The following is a 26620-nucleotide window of genomic DNA, read 5'->3' on the forward strand; positions in this document are numbered from 1 at the left end:
AAAAATATTCTGGACTGACAATAAACTCCCTTCCGGCTTACCAGTAAGATATGCAGGTATCCCCCATTCAGTAAAAGGGCATGAAATGAGAAATGCTCAAGTTTAAGTCCTTAAATTATTGGACTTTACAGTGTGATTGTAGTTGAAATGTTCCTACAAGCTCAGCATGTTAGGAAGAGAATCCTACACACCCGTATTGGACTCAGTTCAACTGACAATGACTGTTGCTGTGACTAAACATTAATATTGTATGCTTGGATCATGGAAATGATGTGGTTTCATGCTAGAGGATTTACATAGTTTCGGGGCAGGAAAAGAAGCGAGGGTTGAGAAGGAAGAGAGAGCAAACTATTATCGGTATCTCTTAGTACAGCCTTTAACTTGCCCACATCAAGCCAGAGTGACTTACAACCAACCAACCAGACAAAAAGAAAACCAACCATATACAGTGGTGCCCCGCAAGATGAATGCCTCGCAAGACGAAAAACTCGCTAGACGAAAGAGTTTTCCGTTTTTGAGTTGCTTCGCAAGACGAATTTCCCTATGGGCTTGCTTCGCAAGACGAAAACGTCTTGCAAGTTTGTTTCCTTTTTCTTAACACCGTTAATACAATTGCGACTTGACTTCGAGGAGCAACTCATAGAACGCGGTGTATATAGTAGCCTTTTTTGAGGTTTTTAAAGACTTTGGTGATTTTTGAACCTTTTCCAAAACTTCTTTTGCAGCCATTTGGTAAGTTAAGCTTTTAAAACTTTTTTGGGGGGGTTTGGATTTTGGGTTGGGGTGTTTGGAATTCAAGGACTTGGTGTTGGGGAGGGGTTTGCAAGAATCTGGAAGCTTGTTTTTTTCCTGCATTTTTATGATTTTTTGTGACCATTGGGGCACTGTTTTTTTAAAAAAAATTCTGGGTTTGAATTTCTGTGTGATGGGTGGCTGGGGGAACAGTTGGGGAGGGGTTTGCAAGAATCTGGAAGCTTGTGTGTTTTTTTCTGGCATGGAGAGGCTGCCACTTCTGATGTTTCTGCGGCTGAAGACTTTGCAGCGGAGTTCCTGGAGGTTGTGAAGACGGAGGGCTACGTTCCACAGCAGGTCTTCAACTGCGACGAGACTGGGCTGTTTTGGAAGAGGATGCCCAAAAGGACTTTCATCACACAGGAGGAGGCCAAGTTGCCTGGCCACAAGCCCGTCTGACCCTGCTCTTCTGTGCCAACGCAAGCGGCGACCTGAAGATCAAGCCCCTGCTGGTGTACCAATCGGAGAACCCACGGGCCTTCAAGAAACACAAGGTCAACAAGGAGCGGCTGAGTGTCATGTGGCAATCCAACAGTAAGGCTTGGGTCACACGTGTGGTGTTTGTGGACTGGGTCAATCATGCTTTTGGCCCTGCTGTCAAACAGTACCTGCTGGACAACGACCTGCCGCTGAAGGCTTTGCTTCTGATGGACAATGCTCCTGCTCATCCTAAAGGCCTTGAGGAGTTGTTGGAGTTCAGCTTCATCAGCATCATGTTCCTGCCGCCTAACACCACGCCACTGCTCCAGCCGATGGATCAGCAGCTCATCGCCAATTTCAAAAAACTCTACACCAAGGAGCTTTTCAGGCGATGCTTCGAGGTGGCTGATTCCACCACCATCACCCTGCGGGAATTCTGGAAGGACCACTTTGACATCGTCACCTGCTTGAAGATGATCACCACGGCCTGGAACGGGATCAGCCAGAGAAATTTGAATTGCGCTTGGCGCAGCCTGTGGCCGGACTGTGTGGCACCAAGTGACTCTGATGCACCAGAGTCAACAGTGGTGCAGGACATTGTTGCCTTGGGGAGGACCATGGGCCTGGAGGTCACAGAGGAGGACATCAGCGAGCTGGTGGAGGAGCATGACCACGAGCTGACCACCCAGGAGCTGGTCGAACTGCAGGCAGAGGCTGCGCAGGAGCAGGCCTCGCTGGAAGAGGAGGAAGCAACTGAGGAACGGCTGTCCTCCAAAGAACTGAGGGACATTTGCCTGAAGTGGAAGGATGTGCAGGCTTTTGCACAGCGGCACCACCCTGACAAGCACGTGGCACATGACCTTGTGAACACTTTTGATACGAGGGTCATGTCACCTTTCAGGGAGGTGCTGAAAAGGCGGATGAAGCAGCAGACCATGGACAGGTTCTTCAGCAAGAAGCAAAGAGTGGAAGAGGAATCTTCTTTGAGTTGTCCCCCAGAGTCTTAGAAAATGTACTGTACACTTTGTTGATTTTTAAATGTTTTTCTGTCATGTTTAGAAACTTAAATTATTGTTCCTTCAATTTTTGAAATGCTCTTTACAGTATGTGTGACTTTAAAGAGCACTTAATAAACTCTTGTTGTACCAAATTTGGCTTTGTTTGGACTTTTTTTGACCATAGGAACGCATTAATTGATTTTCAATGCATTCCTATGGGAATTTGTGATTCGCAAGACGAAAAATTCGCTAGACGAAAAAGCTTGCGGAACGAATTAATTTCGTCTTGCGAGGCACCACTGTAGACTCCTGTAAAGAAGGATCTTTGAAATGTAAGTATGTCAGACAGATTCAACTAATTGATCTTTTGTTTTGACAGGATTTGACAGGTGGACAGTTTGAGGAAAACTTGAAGCTGTTGAATCTGAAGGAAGCTGTGGATTATTATCATTTTAACTGAAGAATGTGGTGCACTGGAAGCCTTTATGTTGCTAGACGCTAAACTGTTTCTGCCCCCACCTCCAAAGGAATTCCTCAAAACAGGTATTAGTAAATTAAAAGGTGAAATACTACTTGTATTCCCTTAAAAAAAGGGGGGGGGACAGCTGATGGTGGAATGGCAGCAAAGCTTAGTATACAATCTAAACTCTGTTCTGTGAATGCTGCTCTCGATCTGAAGGTGTACAGAAGGAGTTTCCCACAGAGTTCCTAGCATTTATTTCAAGGATGTCACTCCTTTGCACTATTCACACATTGTAAAGGAATAGCAGGATGAGATCCTGCTGATCCATTACAACCTGCACATTGGGGGAAATGAGACAAGTCACAACTTTGATGATTCCCCACCCTACCCCAGCTAACATGTTGAAATGTCTAACATTGTAGGGGACACACACCGAATTGTTCTTGCAGTCAGCCTATGTACAGTGGTGCCTCGCAAGACGAAATTAATTCGTTCCGCAAGTTTTTTCTTCTTGCGAGTTTTTCGTCTTGCGAAGCACGGTATCCCATAGGAATGCATTGAAAATCAATTAATGCGTTCCTAGGGAAACCGCCTTCAGACCAGGTCCGGGGACAGTCTGTCCCCCGACCTCTTCTGAAGGCTGGGGGGGGGGGGACAAGCGCTTTTCTTCCCACTGCCAGCCTTCAGAAGGCTGTTCTGAAGGCTGGCGGTGGGAAGAAAAGCCCTTCTTCCCACCTCCCGCCCCGCAAGCTCCGGGGACAGGAGGGCTTTGCTGCCGACCGCCAGCATTTTAAAAGCCCCTGCTGTCCCGGGGCGATTTTAAAATGCTGGCGGGCGGGAGCGAAGCCTCCGCTGTCCCGGGGAGATTTTAAAATGCTGGGGGTCGGGAGCGAAGCTATCCTCAGGCTAGGTAAAAGTCGAACGTGAGAATTAGAATATAATTTACATAAATGTGCTTGGAAATGGTCTCCATTATATTTTTTCCCCTATTGTGAGATTAACTAGTCATTTAGGGCACTCCTGTTCCATAGTAGTGAAGTCCATTGTGATAACAAGAGCTACTTCTACATAACCTTGCTGGTTGTTCCTCTTTATCAGATGCTTCTGGCTACATGCTTAAGACCCTTTCACTGATGTAAAATGAGACACCAACCAGAGGGAGGGACTCACATTGGTTTTCCAGTCTAGACAAATTTATTTTGCACCATTTTTGCATAGCCAAAAATGGGGGGGAAATAACATTTCCAAAAACATTCTTTGGATGCTGCTCGCAGCAGCTTATTGCCCCTGTAGCTCCAGGTAGGATATTTAAAAAACATCCCCAGGCGTTTCAGACGCAGTTTTAAACCTGCAGACTGTATCTGGGCTGCTTTTCTGGTATTTAGCTTTGTTTTTTTTGTAAAGTGCCCTAGGAATATAACTGAAGGGTGCTATATTATTATTTGTAATATATAATAAAACAGTACCTGAGCACTGCCAGATATGTTATTGTATGGCAGGCTGAGAGTTTTCATATCAAATTGGTGGTGGGACAGCAGAGTCAGCTGTACTTCCTGTTTATAGAGGTAACATTTTTCCAGTTGAAATCACACAATGAATTTAGGTTATGATCCCATTGTTTTGGTGCCCTTCACACATGCCAAGAACATCAATAGTCCCTTTCCTGAACATCATTGTGCCACACTGCTCTGCTAATATACCAAGCGTACAAACAAACCTTTTTGCTTGGTGTGTGTGTTTCTCTTCTTTCCTATACAGCAAAGCTGCTAGCTGCCCTTCTGTGCACAGCAACTGGAGTTGTGCACTGGTTCTTCTTACAAAACAATGGTACATAAAGTCCCTTAGTGCATACAAATTGCCTTTACTGGTGCATTAAATATTCACTGTAAACCAAGCCAACAGCTGAAGAAGATGGACTATACAGGAAACGCTGGTAGGATAATCTTTCCAATAGATGTTTAATCCAGTTTGGGGAAAGAAACACAAAACATCAGCATACATACTGAACATGAAAGACAAGAGAATATCATGTGGCCAAACTGCCATCTTGTGGTTAGAGATTAAGGAGTGACTAGAAATATCGACTTTTGTTTTGTTAACATACATTTGAGTTTAAAACCCCTTCTGCACACAGCTTCTGAAAAGACGCTTCCACAATCCTGACTTTTCAAGTTGCTGTGACAGTAGCTCCTTCTGCCGTTGTATCTACTGCTCTGAAGAACTTGTTTTCCTAATATTGACTGTTTTCAATTATGTGCTCTGCAGAAAAGAAGGAAGAGCCGTGAGTTATTAAGAGTTTATTTTGAAACAAAATAGATTATTCAGTTCCACAGATGTGGTGTCAAACAGTTAGCTTAGGCATCTTAAATCTATGCATAACAAATTAAGTTTCCTTATGGAAGGGATGATGCTACTGTACTGTGTATATATACATCAGTACTGATTAGGGCTGGGTGATACCTGGTTTTTAACATCATGATATATCAGCAACTAAATACCACAATTTACTGATATATTGCGATGTCTGAAATGTATCTCAGCTGCTTCTTCCTTCCCAGGAGCAGAGAAGAAGGAGCAGAGATACATCACCCAGCCCCACACTCCTCTGGCTTGTGTGAGCAAGAACATTGGGGAGGGGCTTGATAAGGTACCGTATTTTTCGCTCTATAGGATGCACTTTCTCCCCTCCAAAAATTAAGGGGAAATGTGTGTGCGTCCTATGGAGCGAATGCAGGCTCCTTGGCTCCAGCGATAGCAACACGAAGCCTCCAAAGCACAGAGGGAGCTCTCCCTCTGCGCTCTGGAGGCTTCGCGTTGCTTTCGCTGAAGCTTGGAGAGTAAGAGGGGTTGGTGTGCACCAACCCCTCTCGCTCCCCAGGCTTCAGGGATAGCCACCTGAAGCCTTTGGAGCATAGCGGGAACTCGCACAGTGCGCCAAAGGCTTCGGGTTCCTTTTCCTGAAGCTGGGAGAGCAAGACTCTCCTGGCTTCAGCAGAGAGGGAGAGCTGCGCAGCGCCCCTTCAGCCAAGCGGGAGGAGAAATGGAAGGGGCTCTGTTTCTCCTGCCACTTCGCTGAAGGGCCCTGAGCAGAGAGGGAAAGATTTTTTTTTCTTGTTCTCCCCCTCTAAAACAAGGTGCGTCCTATAGAGCGAAAACGACGGTAAGTGAGCAGCTTCCCGTACCCCTCAGTTGATCAAGCCCCCCCCCCCACTTCAGCTCACATGAGGCAGAGGTGGGGGGGCTTCCTTAAACTGTTCCACTGGTGGTAGGCAGCCTCCCACCCACCCCTCAGTGGAGTAGTTTAAGGAAGCCCGCTTCCAGCTCACCTGAGGTAGCGGCAGGTGCACAGCCTACACATGGCTGGACTTTTTGAGCTGCAGGTACATTGTGGCTCCCCAGCCACTGCCAGCGCAGTGAACGTAGGGAGACTGGAGTGAGGTGTACTGTATGTAGAGCCATGATGTATTGGCAGCTCAAAAAGTGTGAAGCCGGTATCGTGATCTAGAAGCCATATCAGTTTCAGACAATTCCTTGATTTATCGCCCAGCTCCAATACCAATAATATTATTACAAATTATCTATTACCCCTGTTCAGAGCAACACATGTAAGCTCCAGTTGCTGATATCCAATACATTGTGGAGTGCAGCTGGGGCACTACGTAAGTTGCACATGTAGCAACTTTTGTATACCAAGATATGCCATTTTATTAAACTACTAGGTATTTAAAATATTTATTCTGACCACTTCTCTTTATATTAAAGAGAGGGGTCTTTCATGGCTACAAGTTTATTTAATGAATTCAACTGTAAGCTTGCCCCCCACCCCACTAAAAAAGGTGAATCGAGGTCAAGAGAGTTGGTAAAAGATACACACTTGAAATGTTCTTTCCTTATTTTATAAGGCATTCTGTGGTTCTCTTTGTGAAATGTGAGATCTGAAAGCTGGATAGCACTTGCATATTTTTCATACACTCCCTCTGAAAAATAGGGTAGTAGGGAATCAACCTTGTGTGAAAATTCCTCCAGCTTTTGGAGAGAGAAGCCTTCAGCTACAGCACAAAGAGATGCAGATGTGGCTGTCAGTCTTAGATCAGAGAGCCATGGGACCATTTTCAAATCTTTTGATACCGAGAAAATGCAAAACAGCTTTCAGGACTCAGCATTTTTTTGTCCTAGTTAAATCTTAACTTGAATATTTCTTTGTAATTGCTATTCCATCGTCACTTGGGAGGCAAACACAAACACACACAACCAGCAAATAGAATCATACTTAAACTATCACCACCAGTCATTCCTCAGAGAACAAACCCCAGCTCTGGCTTAGAGCAACAACTCGTCACTGGCTGCTGCTGCTGCTGCTGCACAACCACTTTGCCGTCCACCAAACCAGGAACACTAATGTACTGTTGTATTCCTACTGAATATTGTAGGACATTTCTGTCCCATTTGCCATTTAACAGGTGTCACTGTAACTTGCCTGGACATTACTTCTTCCTGAAAGCAGTATAAACCTCAGCACAAAGAAACCTGGAATTAAGTGCATATTGGGGACAGGTTACATACCTTACATTAATGTAAACAACTGCAGCGAGCACTGCAGGTTGGATACAGCTATATTCAACCAGTACTCAAAACTACTTTGCGAAGAGCAGATGGGCACACACACAGGTCGCACTTTTCAAATCTCAAGTGTGAGAATAAAACCTCAAATTAGCATCGCTGAGATTTGGTACTAAACAGAGAATATGGCGTATTGTTTTCTCTGTCGCGGTTATCATAAAATTGTAGAGTTGGAAGGGACCCCAAGGGCCACCCTGCAGAGCAGGAATCACTGACAGATAGCTATCCAACCTGTTTGAAAACCTCCAGGGAAGGAAAGTCTACCACTGCTGTCAAACAACTCAAATATATGAATGGTTGTCAAATGAATGTTGGTCATTGATTGTTCATTTTCTGCTCTTTTCTTTTGGCTGCAAATATGTATATATATACACTTGTTCATGGAAAATTTAAATAAATATTTTTTTTAATGGCTCAGTTCATACAATAACATTAAGCCAAGCTCACATGGCTTAGTTTTGCGTCACCCAGTAGCAGGACGAGGGGTAGGGGAGGAGCCATGAGTTCTACTACAAATACCTGAGCTGCACATATCCATGTTTTGACTTACTAAAATCTCACTGGTGTTTCTGCAATTATTTTGGAACAAATAACCACCTAGCCTCCTCTCTTTGAACTAAAGTTGGGATCTAAGAGACAGATGCTATGATGTTCATATTTTCTTGTAAAATTCAGAGTGGAATTTAAACCCGCTTTTGGAGCCAGCTGCACTGTATTAATTCATGCTCAAGTAGCTAAGCACCAGAAGTCTGGAATGCTTTCAAGAGGATAGAAGGGAGCTATAAAGCACTTGCTTTTTGGCAGTTCCACAGATGCACATACTAAAGAGGGCTAGGCTTGAAGCAAAACTCTGAATATCCTGCCCTGAAATTGTGGGCTTTGCTAAATGTGCAGGTCACAAGTCTTTCCTGGAAGAATCCCCAAAAATATTCATGGTCAGTTAAATGGATCCTTTAAAAACTTTACCTTAGCTCCTAGTTGTGGCTTGGGCACTTTCATTAAGTCACAGAGATAGTTGCGCTTCTTCCTCAGAAATGACAATTCTGCATCCCTGTTTGGAGAGGGAAAATAGCATCAAGTTATACGGACAGATTCAAAGTCTATCACATCACAAGTACTTAAGTTTGCAAACTTTACTCCAACCCATTTAAGTAAACCTATGATGAATTAAGTAGTCCAGAAGCTAAGCAAACATAAATGCAGTTTAAATTCGCTACATAATAAGCTGTGTGCCCTGAGCTCACTGGAGGCTCCATAAGGGCAGTAACTAAAGAGTAGGGAGAGGTTTTAATGCCACATTCCCCAAGTATATCTCTTCACTGCACACCACACACACAAAGCCAGGAGCTGTGGAAAAGCCCCACTCAGGAGTGACAGCCCTGCTTCAGAAACACTGCCTGAAACTAATTGCTCTGGTCTCACTAGAAGCCCTTAAGAACAGCAATGATGGTGGCAAAAATGCTAGAGAGATAGGAAGAGGCCTCAACAGTAACATCACACAGCCTCGAGTGTTTCTCTTAGCAGCCAGCCACCAAAGGAGAGGAGTTAATAGATTTGTATTGTATAATTGTATAAGCTACCTTGGTAGTCAATTAGCTCAAAAGGTGGTGTATAAATCTACAACATAAGCAAATGCAGTTCAAGATCACTCCTTGCATCAAATGAAGTTTGTATTCCAGATTCATGTGAATCGAAACTGGCATCAAACCTCCCCGGTCATCATTGTAACACACATTTGTCTGGTTGTATCTGCACTCCAACATGGAGGGTTAAATGTCAAGGGTTGGGAGTCAGCATAAGGTTGTAGGCGTGGTTGCATTAACTCACCAGTCAGTGTCACTTAGAATTGTCATGACCTCCTCTATAATATCCGGTTCAGCAATATCACTGTAAGTTATGAGCATTTCATAGACATTACTGGCTGTTGCCTTTCTTATCTGGAGGTAGAAAAAGGAATAGCTTTCAATTACTCTAAAGAGACTCAATGTTTGGATAAGAACACCCTTGTATCATGTCCAGAAAATCACAGGTTAACACTCTTATCTGTATGTACTGCTTGCTCAATACACATGCACTCCAGTCAACCAGCATAGTAAATTAGAATATACAGTCACTCTACCTTTCAGCTATGTAGGTCCAGAAAACAGGATACTGGTTCAATAGCCAGATATGTCTAAGAGTGGACTTTAAAGCTGGGTTATTTGCTGTGCATTAAACAACAGGACTGAGGTGAGCCCAACTGCTAAACTGAGAGCACTCTTCAAGGAAGATGGTAGTGATTTACAAACACATTATGGAAGAAGAAATGCAAATAGTCATGAAGTTGCCCAACTACATTTACAGAAATCCACACAAGCAATAAAAGATCAACACCTCCAAGTTCCTAACCAACATCTCCAATACTTACAACAGGAAATGGATGACAAAGGAGGAGGAGCAGCTGAAACAGAACTTTCTCTCTCATGCTGCCTGGAAACTGGATCAGACCACAAAACCTTTATAAAAAAATAAGCAATGTTATTTCATCAGTGGCTTTTTTCATATTACCACAGAGGAGAAATTGTATTATTGAGTCCAGAAAGGATGTGCAATGTAGAGGAGCCCTCTGCTGCACTCTATCAGTGTCACAACAAACTCTGCAGAAATATATGCATGGGGGGAAATTGAGTTTGGAAACCGTTCTTGGAGAGAGATGTGCCAGATATGAGGCTTTAAAAACTAAAAGGTGCCGGTATTATATACTCACTTGACACTACAAAAAGAAGTTCTCTTGCATAAAACAATAGATAAGCATTTGTTAAACTGTGAAGTTTCACAAGAGAAGTACTGCTGATTTTCAGCCTATATATCCTTAACAAAGAACAGGTGAACGGACAGACACTGAACCCAGAGAATGTAGCAAACAAAGCTTAACAAATCTGTCTGCCATGTCTATCTCTCATCATGCATCTGAAAGCTGGTATCGGGGGGAGGGGGAGTTAGAACTGATTATTAGAACTGCAAAAACAAGAAGTCTTATATCTTAAAAAAAGAAACTTTAAAAGTTTCCATAACACACACTTAGAAAGATTAATTTTATGTGTGTGTTTTTAAAAAACAACAACAGAGCAAGTGTTGTCTAGTTCTTCAGTTGAATCAATCAATCAACTACGATGGCAGCAGATCTGCTACATGAAAGAAGTGAACAAACTTGAGAGAAGCACCTTACTAAAACAAGTGAACCATTAGCAGCAAGGTTCTAGAAATCCCCATCAAGTCCTACAAAGACCTCAGAATGTTGGTTATTTCAGCAGCTAGACTATTTAGCTGGTGGGGAGTATCTGTAGAGCAGAGGTTTTCACCTTTTTGAGTACATGGCTCGTTTGACCAACTGCCTTCTTTCTGCGGCACCCCTGTGGGGCTCAGCAGCCCAGTTATGTCACCCCTTGCCTGTAGAGCGGACAGCCACTCACCCTTTTTCAAACACCCTCCCTTGCGGGGGGTTCCCTCAGCCTTCTCTCCTCTCCCCTCACCTTGGGAGTCCTCTGGGCAGCCACAGCTGCCAACCCTGGTCTCTCCCCTGCCCCAAAGAGAGAGGCCTCCTCACACTGCCCCACAGGGGCCTGGGAAGCACCCCCTGACCAGCCCCAGAGGCACCATTTGCCTGGGGAGCTGTTGCAATAAACAGCTGTGCAAACTTTTGGGAGGCAGAGACGCAAGAGGGCATCAGGGGAGGGAGGGAAGGAAAGAGGGAAAGGGGCCAGTGTTGCCCCTGACTATCATTCAAGGCACCCCAGGGTGCCACGGCACACTGGTTGAAAACCACTGCTGTAGAGTATCACAATCCAAACTGCCCTATGGTTAAGGCCATACATCAACAGATGGGATGTTTTAGTTAGCAGTATTTGCTTTAGAATCAGTACTCATACAAGGTGCTTCTAAATTCCGTATGGCAACAATGCATTGGCACTTTTTTTTAAAAAACAACAGAGTGAAATCACAAGATTGCTTTACAATGGGAGGTGAGCTTTTTGTTACATTTCCATGTGCCCCCCGCCCCAAAGCCACTACACAAATGCAATGATAATTCTTTCCTCAATGCACTAGGTTATTTTAATAGTTCCCTTATCCCTCTGCTTTGTTACAATTTTTTTTCCAACTTACACTGCAATGCTGGAGCGAAGTTTCTGGATATCTTTAGATCTTCTGCTCTCTTCTTTACAGAGTGTGAGTAACTTCATAGGAAATGGGTGGCTGAAAATTTTAAGTAAACATTATTTCAGAGGGGACCAGTTCTCCTGAGTGTTGCAAACTGTGTTGGACGTTACATAAGCAATCACTAACCACTAAGCTGGCACAGTGGACTTCAGTTTGGGGTGCTAATATCTTGGCCTAGTAATCACATGCTGGTTAAAAAGGTAAAGGGACCCCTGACCGTTAGGTCCAGTTGTGGACGACTCTGGGGTTGCGGCACTCATCTCGCTTTATTGGCCAAGGGAGCCGGTGTACAGCTTCTGGGTCATGTGGCCAGCATGACTAAGCTGCTTCTGGCGAACCAGAGCAGCGCATGGAAACACCGTTTACCTTCCCACCGGAGCAGTACCTATTTATCTACTTGCACTTTGATGTGCTTTTGAACTGCTAGGTGGGCAGGAGCAGGGGCCGAGCAATGGGAGCTCACCCCGTCATGGGGTATTCGAACCGCCAACCTTCCGATTGGCAAGCCCAAGGCTCAGTGGTTTAGACCACAGCGCCACCCGCGTCCCTCCACATGCTGGTTAGTATGATATAAACCACTATTTTCTATGCCTAAAGCTTTGAATATATATATTTTTAATGTTATGTTTTAAGTCCACATGGGAAAAGATTTCATGTAGCTCTTAAACTAGTTTAGACGCACAAACACATACACCCCTGAACATAAAGCTGGTTCAATAAGATTAAATGTTTCTTAGTGTGCATATTTAGTGAAATCTTATCCAGAATCTCCATTTGTAAGCAAGGCTGCACAAAGTTGCACATGTGTAAATTACCCCTAAGGAAACACATTCTATCTGTATAATATTGCTGCAAGGTAGAGTGCAGAATGGATTCTGCATTCTTTGTTTCAAGCCAGGTTAACTTTGTTAGCAATTATGCAAGGCTGTGCATAGACAGGATGGAATTTATTGGAGATTAATTCAGTTAACAGGAGTGCTTGCTGCTTTTCAGCACAGGACAATGGCAATATAGGGAATGAGGTGTGATTTCCAAAGGAAATGACAATACAGGCATTCAGCAAAGAGGCCAATTACAGCTGAGCATCTGGAAAAAATTTAGTGCATGTAGTCTAATGTGTAGGATTCTGCATCTGAAATAGACCTGCTTTGCTTTCTGTCATCTGCCAATTCCACATTTGTAATAACTAACTCTAACCTATGGGTGATCTCAAATAGCACAGCCTCTCCAAAGGAAATTGAGAAAATTCCTTCTCCTGTATGGGCAGCACTCCAGCAGAAACAGGATCAGTGAAAAGGGAAAAGGGATCTGTCTAAAAGGTTCTGTGTTATGCAAATTGGGCACACGTGTTCCTGAAAATGGAGCTTTTTAAAAAAAGGTGAGCAGCATTTTTACCAGATCAATCACGACATCACTCAGGGTGGTCCCTAAATCAAGAGCACAGAGTGCCCCCCAGATGAGAGCTTGCACAGGTATGAAATTACTGTTGTTAAGGAAAGCACCCATCTGTGGACGAAGTCAAAGCGTCACTGACTTGTTGCTTAAAACCTGTAGCAATACACTCCATTAGATGGCACATTACTGCACCTTCGGCAAATGGACATGCAAGTAAACACAGAAAACTGCAACTGACACTCAGGTATAAATACTGGATATGCTACTAAAACTGGAAAGAATAGTTTCTCCTGCCCTTTCATTTGGTATCTCATAGGACAAGAGAACAACATGACTCAAGTATCTACTTTGAGATTTTGTTACGATCAAGTGTGCATGTGTGTGCACGCACGCACTTGAGGTAGTTTTACTAAGATACTGTTCAGTGGTTCATTGGGATTATTTCTACAAAGAGACTGACATCGCAGGTGATCATCATTAGTTCTGTTTAATTTGTAAACAGGATTTACAACTCAACTCTTAGTACGGCTTATGACCTGGTTTGCACATCACATTAAACCACATTTAAAGCAAACTGGTTCAGTGTGAATGAGCTGCAGGCCCTTTGGTTCTCCCCATTCCAGCTTTGTTGCAGGGGAACATGCCATAGTCTGTCTTGTTGTGTTGTCTGAACACAGGCTAGTTTGTTTGGAAGAAACAAACCACACACAATAAGTAAAATACCTTGGCTTCTGATCATGACCCTGGGTTCAGATGACACACCCAGCCATACTATGGCTTGTTTTCCTGCAGCACAGCAGCAATTGGAGGAGAGGCAGGGAAAGAGAGGCTTTATACTATGCTCATTAGTACTTACTTCTCTTCTGTTAGAAAAATATCAAAGCAGCCATTGGCCAATATCTGATCCAGCATCTTTAGCAACGGTACAGATACCCTATTGAGGAAAACACACAGAAGACAGAACAACATGTTTGACACCACTTGCGATGGGACTTTCACAGTTCAGATTAAAAAGAGAAACTTTTGCCAAAGTTCATACACTTCTGTCTTTTCATATAGCCAAAACTAGTTTGAGAGCATGACTGAGAGCTAACTGCACACTTCGTGTGATCATAAAGCAGTAGTCAGGTGGTAATACAGTCACACATGTTTGCAGTGCCCATATGACCATTCTTACTCCATAGGGGGAATCACACACTGTGGTGTTTACAGGGCAAAACTAGATGTTCTTTGTGTTGGGGTGAGAATCAAAGGAATACTTTCTCCCTATTTACCAACCTGCCGGATTTTTTATTTTTCTCCCTAAGCCAGGATCTGAAACCAGGTCTGCCCAGAAGGTAGGAATCATTTGCAAGGAATCAACATGCAATGAAAGGGATGGGGAGACGGGACTGTGCACCTTTCCTCCTGCAAAAACTTCCCTGCAAGTGCCCTCACCATCACATTACTGCTATCTTGGCAAGTGTGGACACCACACATTTGCAAGGCTACTGTCCAGTTCTGCCCACAAACAGTGCAGGTGTGAAAACTTGTGACGCAATGGCTCTCCAGTATCCAGAATCTAACACAATACTTGGTTCGTTTCCTAAACAAAATTTGAAATGGGAAAAACAAAGTGCAGAAGTTCAAGCTTCAACCATTTTAGCTCCAGGGAATGGTCAGATAAGAGTCTGCAAAAGTTTGGCAAGGCTCCTGGATTCCTTTCTGTAATTTATACATTGAGACACACATCTGAATATTCCCATTAAGGAGTGGGGCGTGTGCCTGCACACAGTCATTTTCTGGCTGTTGGCCTACATACCCTTTCAGAATGTGATGAGGAAATAGTTTTACTGGCAGTGTTCAAGCATTAACATACACACCCTATCCCTCATCTGTTTCGAAAATTTAGAGCAGAGGTGGGGAGCACGTGGCCCCTCTAGCTGTTGCTGGACTACAACTCCCACCACCCCTGACCACTGGCCATGCTGCTGGGAATTGGAGTTCATAAACATCTGGAGGGTCCCCACCTCTGCTATGGGAAAGCCTTCCTTGGTTTAAGAACGCTTTGGTTTAAGAATGGACTTCCCGAACGGATTAAGTTCGTAAACCAAGGTACCACTGTATCCATATTAATTGTGCATGGTGACACTGCTCCCTGCCCTTGGGATCTCATGCCCTATATTCTTGGATGATCAGAGGCCTACAATTCATTTCCTCACCTATGTTCTAGAGCCTGCATCCCATGTTTCCTGATAACTCTAGTGTTTGTTCCTCCAACATGCTGCTAACTGGCTACCACTCCACTGGCTCCTCTTGCCTGTGCACAGGAAATAAATGCCAAAAGGAACAAATGAGTTCTTCTTGGACTCCTAGTTCATGAGACAAAGCATGTCACATAGTGAGGTGCACATTTCTCTTCTAGAGTGCTTTGTGGGACCATAACACCAAGTTCAGAGATAAGCCTCCATTTGCCCCTTGATAATTAAGAGGTAGCCAGCAGCAGAGGCTTTGCTTTGTTCTCAGTGCTGTGAGGATATAGTGCCAAATTTTGAGATTAGCCTGTGACTGCTCCCATGGCTTGAACACTGAATCAACTGATATCATATCCTGTGTCAGGTGGGGGCCAGTTCTGGATCCTCAGGCAAGATCCAGTTCCCCATTCCTGCCATTTAGTTATGTAGCCTGTGCTCCATTCAGGAAAATATCCCCCAAATGCAATTTGGTTAGCCAAGTTATTGTGCCTTCCTATCTCTTATGCCTGGCAAATCAGCAAAAAAAAAATTGGCCCACTGACTTGCACTTCTGGCCTTAGGCTTTTTCATAACCATAGATTCCAAGTCAAAGAGAGTAGAATGAAAACTATAGTGACGTTTTTTAGCGATTTATCTGGAAACACAGGAATACATTCAGGAATGTGCCCAACAAGCCCCTATAGAAAGATATAGGTTACCTGTCATTCAGCAGATTGTCCTCAAAGACCTTGAGCAGTGTATCACAAAATATGTTCATTGCATCCATATTGCTCTGAATTCCCTTCAGATAGCTGAACAGGCTCTGTGATGAGCACCTTACCTGCAAGCGAAAAACACTTCCAATAAACAAACATGAAAAGATTAACTTCAGCCTTCACTATATCTCCGAGGGACTTTTTTTTTTCCAGAGTGGGGAGCAGGGGAGAAGAGAAAAATTGATTTTTGAGGTTTAAAAGTCGATGGGAATTCTACACTACATGAACAATAGGAAAAACGCACTTCAGCATCCTTTATAACCAAGGACCCATAACAACCTGGTAACATTGTGCCATTTCAGCTAAATAGGAAATGTAATTGGATGTTTAAACATACAGCTAAATAAGCAAGAAAAGCAGCCAGTGGCATGACACATTTTGCATTTTATCCAGGAAATATGTGCACTGCTAACACAGTCCCTTCTACATGTGCACAGTGTTTATAACTGCTAAACAGACTTGGATGGAAGGGAGAAAACAAGGACCTCTTTCCACAGACTGCTACGTTTTATGGCTACTGGGGGATCCTGCCTATGTTTAGGACGTTACCTTCGTCCACCCTCTGTGACTAACCCTTAAGATCCAGACTGCAGTAAGATGCACAGGCGCTACTGCACTTCTAAGAAATTCAGCACATTTTGTGAATCCTTAAAGTTCTTTTAATATGGTATAAAGGCACAAGAGAACAATGCCTCAACACCAGTGATTTTCCAAACAGTAAGATAAAGGCCTACTCAGCGAATCGTATTTCTTTTCCAGTGCAGGGGACCGGTGAATAGTGCATTACAGCGCATTAGGGCCAATAAAAGGGAGCATCATTTCTGGATTATTTCAGATGTTGACATACTGACTACCCTGAAGTGGCAAAAATATAGAATCCTGTCATTAGCATTTGGTCATGCTGGACTGGATCCAGAGCAAGTTAAGTCCTACTTCAGTCCCATTAAAATCAACATGGAAATTCATACGTCACTAACTTAGAACACATTAAAATCAATGGGAGTTAAGTGTGACTTAGGCTCCAACCCGGTGCATCTTTTCTCCACTGAAAGGATTATACTGAGCCTCTGCCTCTGTACTCTTTTGCCTTCCAGTCCCCTTAGCGCTGTCTCTTTCTTTCCCTTTCAAGTGCTTTTAATATCTATTTGCAAACTTGACAAGCAAGCCATGGGACAACTTGGATGCAGAGGCACTTCTTTAACAATACCAGAGCTCTGAATTGTGTTCAAATACTGAACTGTATGTTCCCAGCCGGAAGTTGCCATCTCATCAATCTGAAAAGCTCACCTTGTAATGCATTGACTTAATTTCACCATTGGGAAAATAGTACATTGACCCACAAGAACTCACGGTATTTCTCCCCTCTCCTACTTTTATCAGCCACTTGATTATGCAGTCACGTATACCAGATACAACCTATGAGTCCACTTTATTATCCTATGTGACAACACTTTGTGCTGTTTTTCTAGATGAATACCTCCTGTGTTACATAGTTTCCTGCAGCTTTCACCTTTGGTTTGATCACTAATGACTAAGATGAGAAGGTTGAATATGTCAGTTGCAGTTTCACAAAGCAAAAGGGAACCTTAGGCGGGGTATTATTGCTGCTCTTCAATTTCCCATGGTTTGTAGTTCATGTTTTTCTATGCACTGATCTTTATCAAGTTATCAAAATATATCTAATGAAAAAATGCAAATGTGGCTGTTAGGATTAATCTCACAAATTATTTTGGAGGGAAAAAAATGGCAATCCATTATGCAGAATGGAAATTATTATTTTGACAGAGCACAACAAGGCCTGACAGACCCAATACAAACTTTTGTGTCTCCAGCTGTTTTTTGACCACAACTCCCATCATTCCCAATTAGCAGGACCAGTAGTCGGGGGCGATGGGGACTGTAGTCCAAAAACAGCTTGAGACCCAAGTTTGGGAAACATTGAGTTACATGATTTGAGACAGTGAGTTTTTCTCAACTACAGCAGCTTCCTCACTGAAGAATAAGAGCCACTGTGCTGTATAAACTAAAAAGAATTTAAAATCTTTTGTTCGTTTCATAGTTCCATATACTTATTGGAGAGACATGAGCTAGAACAGTGTTTCCCAGACATTTGCTAAGTAATGAACATTTGTTTCCCAACTTAAAATAGGAAGCACACTTCATTCTTACACTCCAAAGGTTTACATTGAAGAGTGTGCAAGAAGAAGTACCCTCATTCACAATAGCAAACCTGCTGTGTTTCTGGGCAAATCACTTTTCCAGGTGCAGTTCCCCAAAGGCAGATAAATCTGCTGCATCTCAAGAACGTAAGAATCATACTGGAACCAAAAGTCTACATAGTCCACAATCTTAATTCCAGCAGTGGCAAGCCAACTGCTCCTGGGGAGTCCACAAACAGGGCAGGAAGGCAAACATGTTCTATGCTGTTGCCCCCATATTGCCTCTGAACACAAGAGGTTTAAAATAGCTTTTTATAGCTAAAAGCAATGGATACACCTATACTCAATTTGTCTAATCTCCTTTAAAAACCATCTAAATTAGTGGCAATCACCTAATCGTGTTGTGCAGAATTCCATAATTTCATAAATGTGCAATTCATAAATCTGCACTGGGAAGGACTGACTGATCAAACCGATGCAAAGACAGGGTAGAATTACCCGGCTCCGCTGGAGGCTAATGGAAATATTTCAGACATTCAGCGAGCAGTCCAATTTGTAGGTGGTATCTGGGGCTCACAGGAGCATTTTAATTATTTAATGAATGCATTTTCAGAGGCACACTAGCCCTTCTTTCATGTCTGGAAATTACTGGACTACAACCCAAGTAAACTGAAATATTCTAGGGAGGTCTACAAAGAGCTAATGATTCAACAGTGTTTTTGAAGCGGAACAGAAGGTTGTTCTCTTAAACAAGCAGGCAGAGCCAACAATAATCGAAAGAGCTGGAAGCAATCAAACTGTTTACACGTTTCAAAACTGAAGTGTAACAAATTCTAAAAACCCAACATGAAAATATTGGGGGCAAGAACCTCTGTGTGACCTCTTGAAGTAACTCAAGGCTATTTCTCTGTCTGTGAAACTTGGGGTAGGAAAAACCTCATATTTAAAGCAAAATTAAATTTAATCTCCACCTCATTATGAAAACCCGCAAGAGTTTGACATCATGAACTGAACATTCAAGCATTCTACAAATGTGAAGGCTCAACACACTTAACAGTGCTGGGAGCCTGATGGTCTGCTGGAGAAAGAAAAGGACCAGAATCAGGTTCAAGGACTCTTGCACTCGCATGATTCTGAGTAGTGATATTACACCACTGCAATAACTCAAGGCAGTGCAACTGTGCATGAAATGAATGTGGACAAGGACATAGTATTGCAGGGGCAGGATCAGAAAGGTGCAATGATTTCATGAATCCTTTGCTAAAAAGGACAAGGCTTCCCAGACACTAGTAGCTCAGCCTCATTGGTAAGCTGCTATACAGTAAGTACTGGGTGGGGAGACCTGCAGAACCAAAGCACATTACTGCAACAGCCTGCAAGGACATTGATGGGCAGATGGGATCGTGTTCTCACTGGCCAAACAAAGCTATGTGACTAAGCTGAATTTCACCAACACCCATTTGTAAATGGAGTACAGAGAAAGGACAGCAAGTAGGAAAGAGGAAACACTAAGCTGTCAGTCACTACCTGATGCTGATTAGGAGGCAATGGGAACCTATAGGGCTGAGCTGTAAGCTGCCCCACATTCTTAATTTACTTGTGACTGCCAGTAGTGATAATAAAAATCCTCCAAGTTAGTTTCATTTTCAGAGGCAACTAGAGCCGGAAATTACAAGGAACACAGTGACAAGTAGAAATGCTTGTTAAAAGCAAAATGCAGTTGAAGTAATTTGCAAGTGAAATAAAGTTAGAATACCAATAGGTTTCTAAGGCTCTATGGCGTCTGACATTATCCAGAGAGACTGGCAAGATTGTCAAGTTGTGCTCAAACTGTGCTCTTCTGGATTTTGGAAGCCTGCCCAAGAACAAGGTGCTAATTGTAATTTATATAGAAAATTTGGAAAATGGGGGAATGAAAGGCTATGTTTGTGATGTTTCTTTGGCAGTCCTCTCCATGCCAGCATGACCTCAGTTTTCAAGAAAGGTGATGTTGGTGTGGGGAGGAACTGCAGTGTGGACTTCTCTCATTTGGCCTCGGGTTACCAGAGCTGTGCTGTAGCACCTTAGAATAAAGGAAAAGAGGTATGTAGTGAAGTGATGAAAATTGCTATATGGAAACAAACAGATGAACTGAACCAGGCTTCAGCCACGCTAAACAGCAATAGGCTGGGTGCCTCCCACACTTTCATACCCCAATAAAAGACTTTAGCAGTACAAACATCAGCAACTTGCTTCCAGAAATGAACTACCACCTGAATTGATACATGGCTCTTAACATAGTCACTCTTAAGATAGACGCCGCCTACCGATCAAACATTTTCTTAAAATTCACTTACTGTTGATTCGGTCAATCCACCAACGGACACGGTCAGTCCTGTCAGAACATGGTATTGATAAGATGGCAAACTCAGAAGCTGTGTGATTCTGGGAAAGGCTTGTGATGGAGCATTCCAGTTTAAGGTTACTGCTTCTGACCTGTCAACAATAGAAAAGATGGTCCCTTTTGAAGAAAGGGCAACAGAAAGCAGGTAACATAAGCCTTATTTCCTCCTGAGCACTGGTTTGTTTCACCAAAACTGCTGCTAAGCTCTGAAATTTCCATTTTTAAAGTAGAAAAATTATCCACAGAAATCAAAGCTGGCATCCTTTGACAGTAAGACTCAGAAATGCTCTTTGTCAATGCAGCAGTATAACCGTATTTTAAATGGGGCTTTCATAATGTGCTATTACCATTAACTGTATTACACATTAATGCATTTTAAATTTCAATTGAAAGTGCAATCCAAAATTCAGTCAAAGACATGTAGGGAGGCCACAAGATGCAGCTTGTGTTGGCAGAGAGAGATCACAGCCAGTGGGACGGCACTTATAGTGCCACAGGTACACCCAGGGAAAGGTTGGCAGGTGCAGATGTCCTGCTGGGGTGGGGTTAGAGCAGTGAAACATTTTGGGTGAATACCAGGAATGGCGCAAGGATCCAGAATGTCCTGGTCCCCTCATTCTTTCTGCATACAGACACCCACCAGAAACCTCCAACTACCCCAGTAATTTTTTCCTGCTGACCATGAGGGAGCTATAAGGCAGGAAGCCAGCAAGTAGCTCTACCATGGAATTTCTGCATCAGCACCATAGGATTGCTCTGCAAAATGCAGGAATGCTTGAGATGCCAAGTTGAATTGTATGCACAAAGTATGCTTTGCTTACACCAGCTTCTGAAGCATTATTTTTAACAAATCAGTAAGTAAATTTTACTTACTTTTGGAACTGCTGATAACTCACACCCTGTCCGAAGTCTGGTTACTGGATTAACGAAATGACCAAAGGTGGAAAATCCCCCACACTTGATAACTTATGGCAGGGATGGGGAACCTGTGGCCCCCCAAGAGTTGTTGAACCCCAATTTGCTTCAGTTCTAACCAACATGGTTAATGGCCAGGTAGGATGGGAGTGAGAGTCCAACAACAGTGGGAGGTTCCCCAAGCCCCATTTATGGATCCGGCCAGAACAAAACTTAGGTTGCCTTTCCCTTTCCTTCTCTAATAAACACAAATAGCCTCTCTGAATCTCAAAAGTCTACTCCTAACAAGACAGAATGAAATATTCCCTTTAAACATATTTCTAAATACAGAGTTCTTTCATGTTTATGGGCAAATGTTTATTGTGCAATTCTATGATAAACCAATGAGATACTTAAGTTACCTTGGAAATATTTTCTCTAAATCCTCCCGGTGGGGTATGTGTGGAATTGGAGGGTCGTCAAAGTACAGAAGTGTGAGGAATACAGATCCTGCATGGGCTCGAAATCGGTCGATTTTTTCAGCTGATTGCTGAGCCACACAGCACATGATCCGCTTGGAGCTAAAGTTTAGTACACAGAACACTCATTCATTTGGAGCGACATATTCCATAGAAACCTCTCCCTATATGACTACTCCCCGTCCTCATTAACATTTTCCATTCAGACCCTGCTAAGGATTCCTTCAGCAAAGGAAGTGAGAACAGGTGTGTAAAGAAGCCATACTTTTACTTGCCCTGAGATTTACTAGGGGTGGTTAGACCAAATTTCTCTCCTAGCTTTGAAGACCCATGAAGCACATCTACTCAGCTTGCCTTTTTTACAAGTTTGGCAAAACAGCTGCTTTGACCGCTTTCCCTGTGCTCACTATTCTTTATAACTATATCTAGCACAGTATTTTTAAGGTTTTAATTCTTTCATTATAACCCATATAAAGCTATAACTTTTTAAATGTATAATTATATAAAAATAGATACAGTGTTTCTTGGTGCAGGAAAGGCACAATATCTATCTTAAGCGGGAATAGCTATTAATGTAAAGCAGTTTAACAAAGAAGGGATAATCAGAAGCTACAATCTGCATTCCCTGTACTCACAACAGATGCAAGATAGGTTGTGCTCCAGTTCTTTCATTAGCAGTATTGATGGAAGTAACTGAATCCCATAGGTAGGAGGGATTACTGAAAGAGCCTTTTACAGAAACAGCTCATCACCTAACCATACAGCAGGCATTCACAGATTATATTTGCAAAATACATACACATTTGCATCGATTAGCTCTGGCTCAGTCCGTGCTAACAAAAGGGTCATTTCCATTAAACTGGTCATAGCAGCTTCTCTCACCCTGTAAAAATAAGCAAGTTGCCATTGTAAATTTATAACTTCTTACGGACATGCTTCATGTAAATCTACATTGCTTCTATGATCAGAATAATATACTTTCAGGCCACAGTCTCATATATCAGTGTGCTTTCTTCCAGGTCAGTCTCTGTGATATAGAATACATACAGCCCTGGATGTATAACAAAAGAAGAGTCCAAAACAAAGGACCATTCTAAGGGCCAAGTTATACGTCCAGTTACCGTATTTTTCGCCCTATAGGACGCATTTTCCCCCTCCAAAAATGAAGGGGAAATCTGGGTGCGTCCTATGGGGCGAATGCAGGCTTTTGCTGAAGCTTGGAGAGCGAGAGGGGTCGGTGCGCACCGACCCCTCTCGCTCTCCAGGCTTCAGGAACACATCCGCAGCCTAGGCAGCCCTACGGGAGGTCCGGCAGGGATGTCTAGGCTGCGGATAGCAGCCTGCCGCCCGGTGGGCGGGGCGCCCTGAAGCAGAGCGCCCCCCTCGCCAGGCACACATCCGCAGCATGGGGAGCCTTGCCGGACTTCCCGGCAAGGCTCCCCACGCTGCGGATAGCAGCCTGCCGCCCGGCGGGCGGGGCGCCCTGAAGCAGAGCGCCCCCCTTGCCAGGCAGACATCCGCAGCGTGGGGAGCCTTGCCGGACTTCCTGGCAAGGCTCCCCACGCTGCGGATAGCAGCCTGCCGCCCGGCGGGGCGCCCTGAAGCAGAGCGCCCCCCTCGCCAGGCAGACATCCGCAGCGTGGGGAGCCTTGCCGGACTTCCCGGCAAGGCTCCCCACGCTGCGGATAGCAGCCTACCTCCCGGCGGGCTCCCCACGCTGCGGATAGCAGCCTACCCCCCGGCGGACTTCCCGGCAAGGCTCCCCACGCTGCGGATAGCAGCCTGCCGCCCAGCGGGCGGTGCGCCCTGAAGCAGAGCGCCCCCCTCGCCAGGCAGACATCCGCAGCTGGGGAGCCTTGCAGGAGTTCCCAGCAAGGCTCCCCACGCTGCGGATAGCAGCCTGCCGGCCCCGCAGGGGGGGGCGCCCTGATGCAGAGCGCCCCTCGCGCGGGGCAGACATCGGCCAGCCCCACAAGCTCGGGAACAGCAGGGAGGCGCAGCGCCGCCATCCCGCTGTTCCCCGACCTGGTTCTGTTTCCCCGACCTGCTTTTGGGGGGAAAATAAAGGGAATTTTTTTTTCCTTATTTCCCCCCAAAAAAACTAGGTGCGTCCTATGGGACGGAGCGTCCTATGGGGCGAAAAATACGGTAATTGCAGGAAAGCAAATGATGTGATTCTTACTTTACTTCATTAGTAGAAAGCAACTGTTGAGGAGGGTGAGCAGAATTGGGACTGCATCCCAGCTGGGTGTTAACAGAGTAGGGTGTGGTACAGAGGGCTGCAGTGTGTGTGGAGGGGGGGTATCAGCAGAAAATGGGTGTCCCAACCTGCACAAGCAGCAGCAACTTATTTTCATCTAGGACACAGTGGGATGGCCCAGAACATTTCCTTCCTGATCTCAATAGAGAGTTTGGTGTCTTTTTCATGCATATGAATACTCCATGTGTTCACATACAGTGGTGCCTCGCAAGACGAAAAGAATCCATTCTGTGATTCTCTACGTCTAGCGGTTTTTTCGTCTTGCGAAGCAAGCCCATTGAAGGATTAGCGGATTAGCGCTATTAGCGGCTTTTAGCGGCTTATCTGTTGATCGGATCAGCTGATAAGCGGCTTAGCGGCTTAGAAAAAGGGGGGAGGGGGGAAAAACCCGCAGGAACTCGCAAGACATTTTCGTCTTGTGAAGCAAGCCCATAGGAGATTCGTTTTGCGAAGCATCTCCAAAACGGAAAACCCTTTCGTCTAGCGAGTTTTCCGTCTTGCGAGGCATTCGTCTTGCGGGGCACCACTGTAATTAAGCTAAAACCTGGTCTACAGATGCATTACCCCTGTGCTTCCAATGATTATTTAAAGAGCTACAGTGGTGCCTCGCAAGACGAAATTAATTCGTTCCGCAAGTTTTTTCTTCTTGCCAGTTTTTCGTCTTGTGAAGCACGGTTTCCCATAGGAATGCATTGAAACCGCTTGCCAGGCTGGCGGTGCGGAGAAGGGCTTTTCTCCCCACCGCAAGCCTTCAGGACAGGTATGGGAACAGAGGGGAAGGGGCGCAGCGCTTCTCCTCTGTTCCCGGGGCTTGCGGTAGGAGGAGGGTTTTTCCTCCCCACCGCCAACATTCAGAACAGCATTCTGAATGTTGGCGGTGGGAAGGAAAACCCTCCTCCCACCGCAAGTCTTCAGGACAGCCATCCGAAGGCTGGCGTGGGGAGAAGGGCTTTCCGCCCCACCGCCAGCCTTCGGAGCAGCCTTCCGAAGGCTGGCGCGGGGAGAAGGGCTTTTCTCCCCACCGCCAGCCTTCGGAGGAGCCTTCCGAAGGCTGGCGCGGGGAGAAGGGCTTCCGCCCCACCGCCAGCCTTCGGAGGAGATCCGAGGACAGTGGGGAAGAAGCGCTGCGCTTCCCCGCTGTCCCGGAGATTTCCCTATGGGCTTTCGTCTTGCGAAGGAAGCCCATAGGGAAATTCATTTTGCGAAGCGCCTCCAAAATGGAAAACCCTTTCGTCTAGCGGGTTTTCCGTCCTGCGAGGCGTTCGTCTTGCGGGGCACCACTGTATTAACCTACTTTAGTAACAGAAAACTGTTCTTCTTATCACTATCTTATCACTGTGGCCTGCCTTTTGTATTTTTGTACTTTTCCAAGGTGAAAAGAAGGCAAATGCATATGAAGTCTGAAAATGGGTGGACGAGTAAGTAAGAATTAGGGGTGGGTGGGGAATATAAACTGCATCATAGCATTTGGCAACCTTTCATCAAAGAATACTTCTTCCTCTTTTTGTATGACATCTTACTATTAAGGTACTCATATCCAACACCTGAAGACAGTTTATGCGCTGGGACATGTCCAAACTGTCAAAAGGAATGTTAAGTTTGCATATGGAAAATACAGTTGGTTAGCTTTCCCACGAATCTTTTTTTAAAAAAAGGATCCAACCAAAGCTTTCTTCATATACAAGAGCAATTCTTTCCTAAACCTGTTTTATACATAAAATACATACTTTTAAGAAAATAAAAAAGAGCAGTACCAAGTAGGCAAGATTCACAAGAGTGCCTTTCCAGCCAGTTCTTAGGCCAAACCACTCATCTTTGTTGCAAGAAGAGGGGCAAGACCACCGAGAGCTTTCCCATCTTCTAGTCCTCTCCTCAACCAACAAGCTTTATTTACTGAAGAAATGTCCACACTGATCTTTGTGAAAATATCTCCACAAAGCAGCTTATAACAATATTTAAAATCAAAACAGCATTGCAATCTAATAATAATAATAATACCATTTCATGTCTACTCTTAAGAGCATAACAAAAGCAGTCAGCAATAAAGCAGTCAAAATCCAAAAGCCAGCATAAAACTGCAGTATGCATTAACCAGAAGCCATCAAGAAAATAGCAAGACTTCAAGGCCCTCTTAAACATCGACAGGGATGAGGCCTGCTGAGTCTCAGAAGGAACTGAGTTCCACAATTGTGGGGCCACTGGTGAGAAGCCTCTGTTACAAGGGCTGGATAATCAAGTGGGCAATGTAGCAAGTCCTCCAATGCCAATTGCAAGGTATATGTAGTTTGTTAGGAGCGCAGGCAATCCTTCAGTTAACCTGGCCACAGATTCTTCAGGGTGTCAAAGGTAATGACAAGCCCTTTCAATTGGGCCTTGATATACATGGGCAACCACTGCAACTGGTATGGTATAGGTGATGTTCCCATAACCTGGCCTCAGCCACAAGTTTCCGGTTGCAGTTTCCAGCCTTCACAGGCAACAGCACACAGAAAGCATTGCAGCAGTATGGTTTGGCTGCAGCAAATGCATAGATAACTGAGGCAAGATAACTATCAAGCTGGTAAGCCGCAT

At 44.3% G+C, this 26620-nt stretch overlaps 2 protein-coding genes across 9 annotated transcripts in view; one reads left to right on the forward strand and one right to left on the reverse strand.

Annotated features, from left to right (window-relative positions):
* The window catches only part of B3GNTL1 (UDP-GlcNAc:betaGal beta-1,3-N-acetylglucosaminyltransferase like 1), a 186710-nt gene extending 173991 nt beyond the window's left edge, over window positions 1–12719 (forward strand). For 4 of the 5 annotated variants that reach the window (XM_081183853.1, XM_081183856.1, XM_081183854.1 and 1 more), the window contains one exon: window positions 2590–3115. In XM_081183853.1, the coding sequence (XP_081039979.1) occupies window positions 2590–2670 (81 nt within the window). In that variant the 3' untranslated portion in view covers window positions 2671–3115. Of the gene's footprint in view, window positions 1–2589; window positions 3116–11917 lie in introns of those variants that run through there. The other variant, XM_081183852.1, reaches the window with a different exon arrangement.
* The window catches only part of TBCD (tubulin folding cofactor D), a 126608-nt gene continuing 104602 nt past the window's right edge, over window positions 4615–26620 (reverse strand). For all 4 annotated transcript variants that reach the window (XM_081183814.1, XM_081183817.1, XM_081183816.1 and 1 more), the window contains exons 31-40: window positions 22589–22672; window positions 21733–21891; window positions 20370–20508; window positions 15818–15939; window positions 13742–13819; window positions 11437–11526; window positions 9701–9788; window positions 9121–9230; window positions 8260–8344; window positions 4615–4932 (exon numbers count right to left, since the gene is read on the reverse strand). In XM_081183814.1, coding sequence (XP_081039940.1) covers window positions 4924–4932; window positions 8260–8344; window positions 9121–9230; window positions 9701–9788; window positions 11437–11526; window positions 13742–13819; window positions 15818–15939; window positions 20370–20508; window positions 21733–21891; window positions 22589–22672 — 964 coding nt within the window. In that variant the 3' untranslated portion in view covers window positions 4615–4923. The remainder of the gene's footprint in view (window positions 4933–8259; window positions 8345–9120; window positions 9231–9700; window positions 9789–11436; window positions 11527–13741; window positions 13820–15817; window positions 15940–20369; window positions 20509–21732; window positions 21892–22588; window positions 22673–26620) is intronic.

This window comes from Podarcis bocagei, assembly GCF_964188305.1.
Source record: "Podarcis bocagei genome assembly, chromosome: 2".
Taxonomy (NCBI): domain Eukaryota; kingdom Metazoa; phylum Chordata; class Lepidosauria; order Squamata; family Lacertidae; genus Podarcis; species Podarcis bocagei.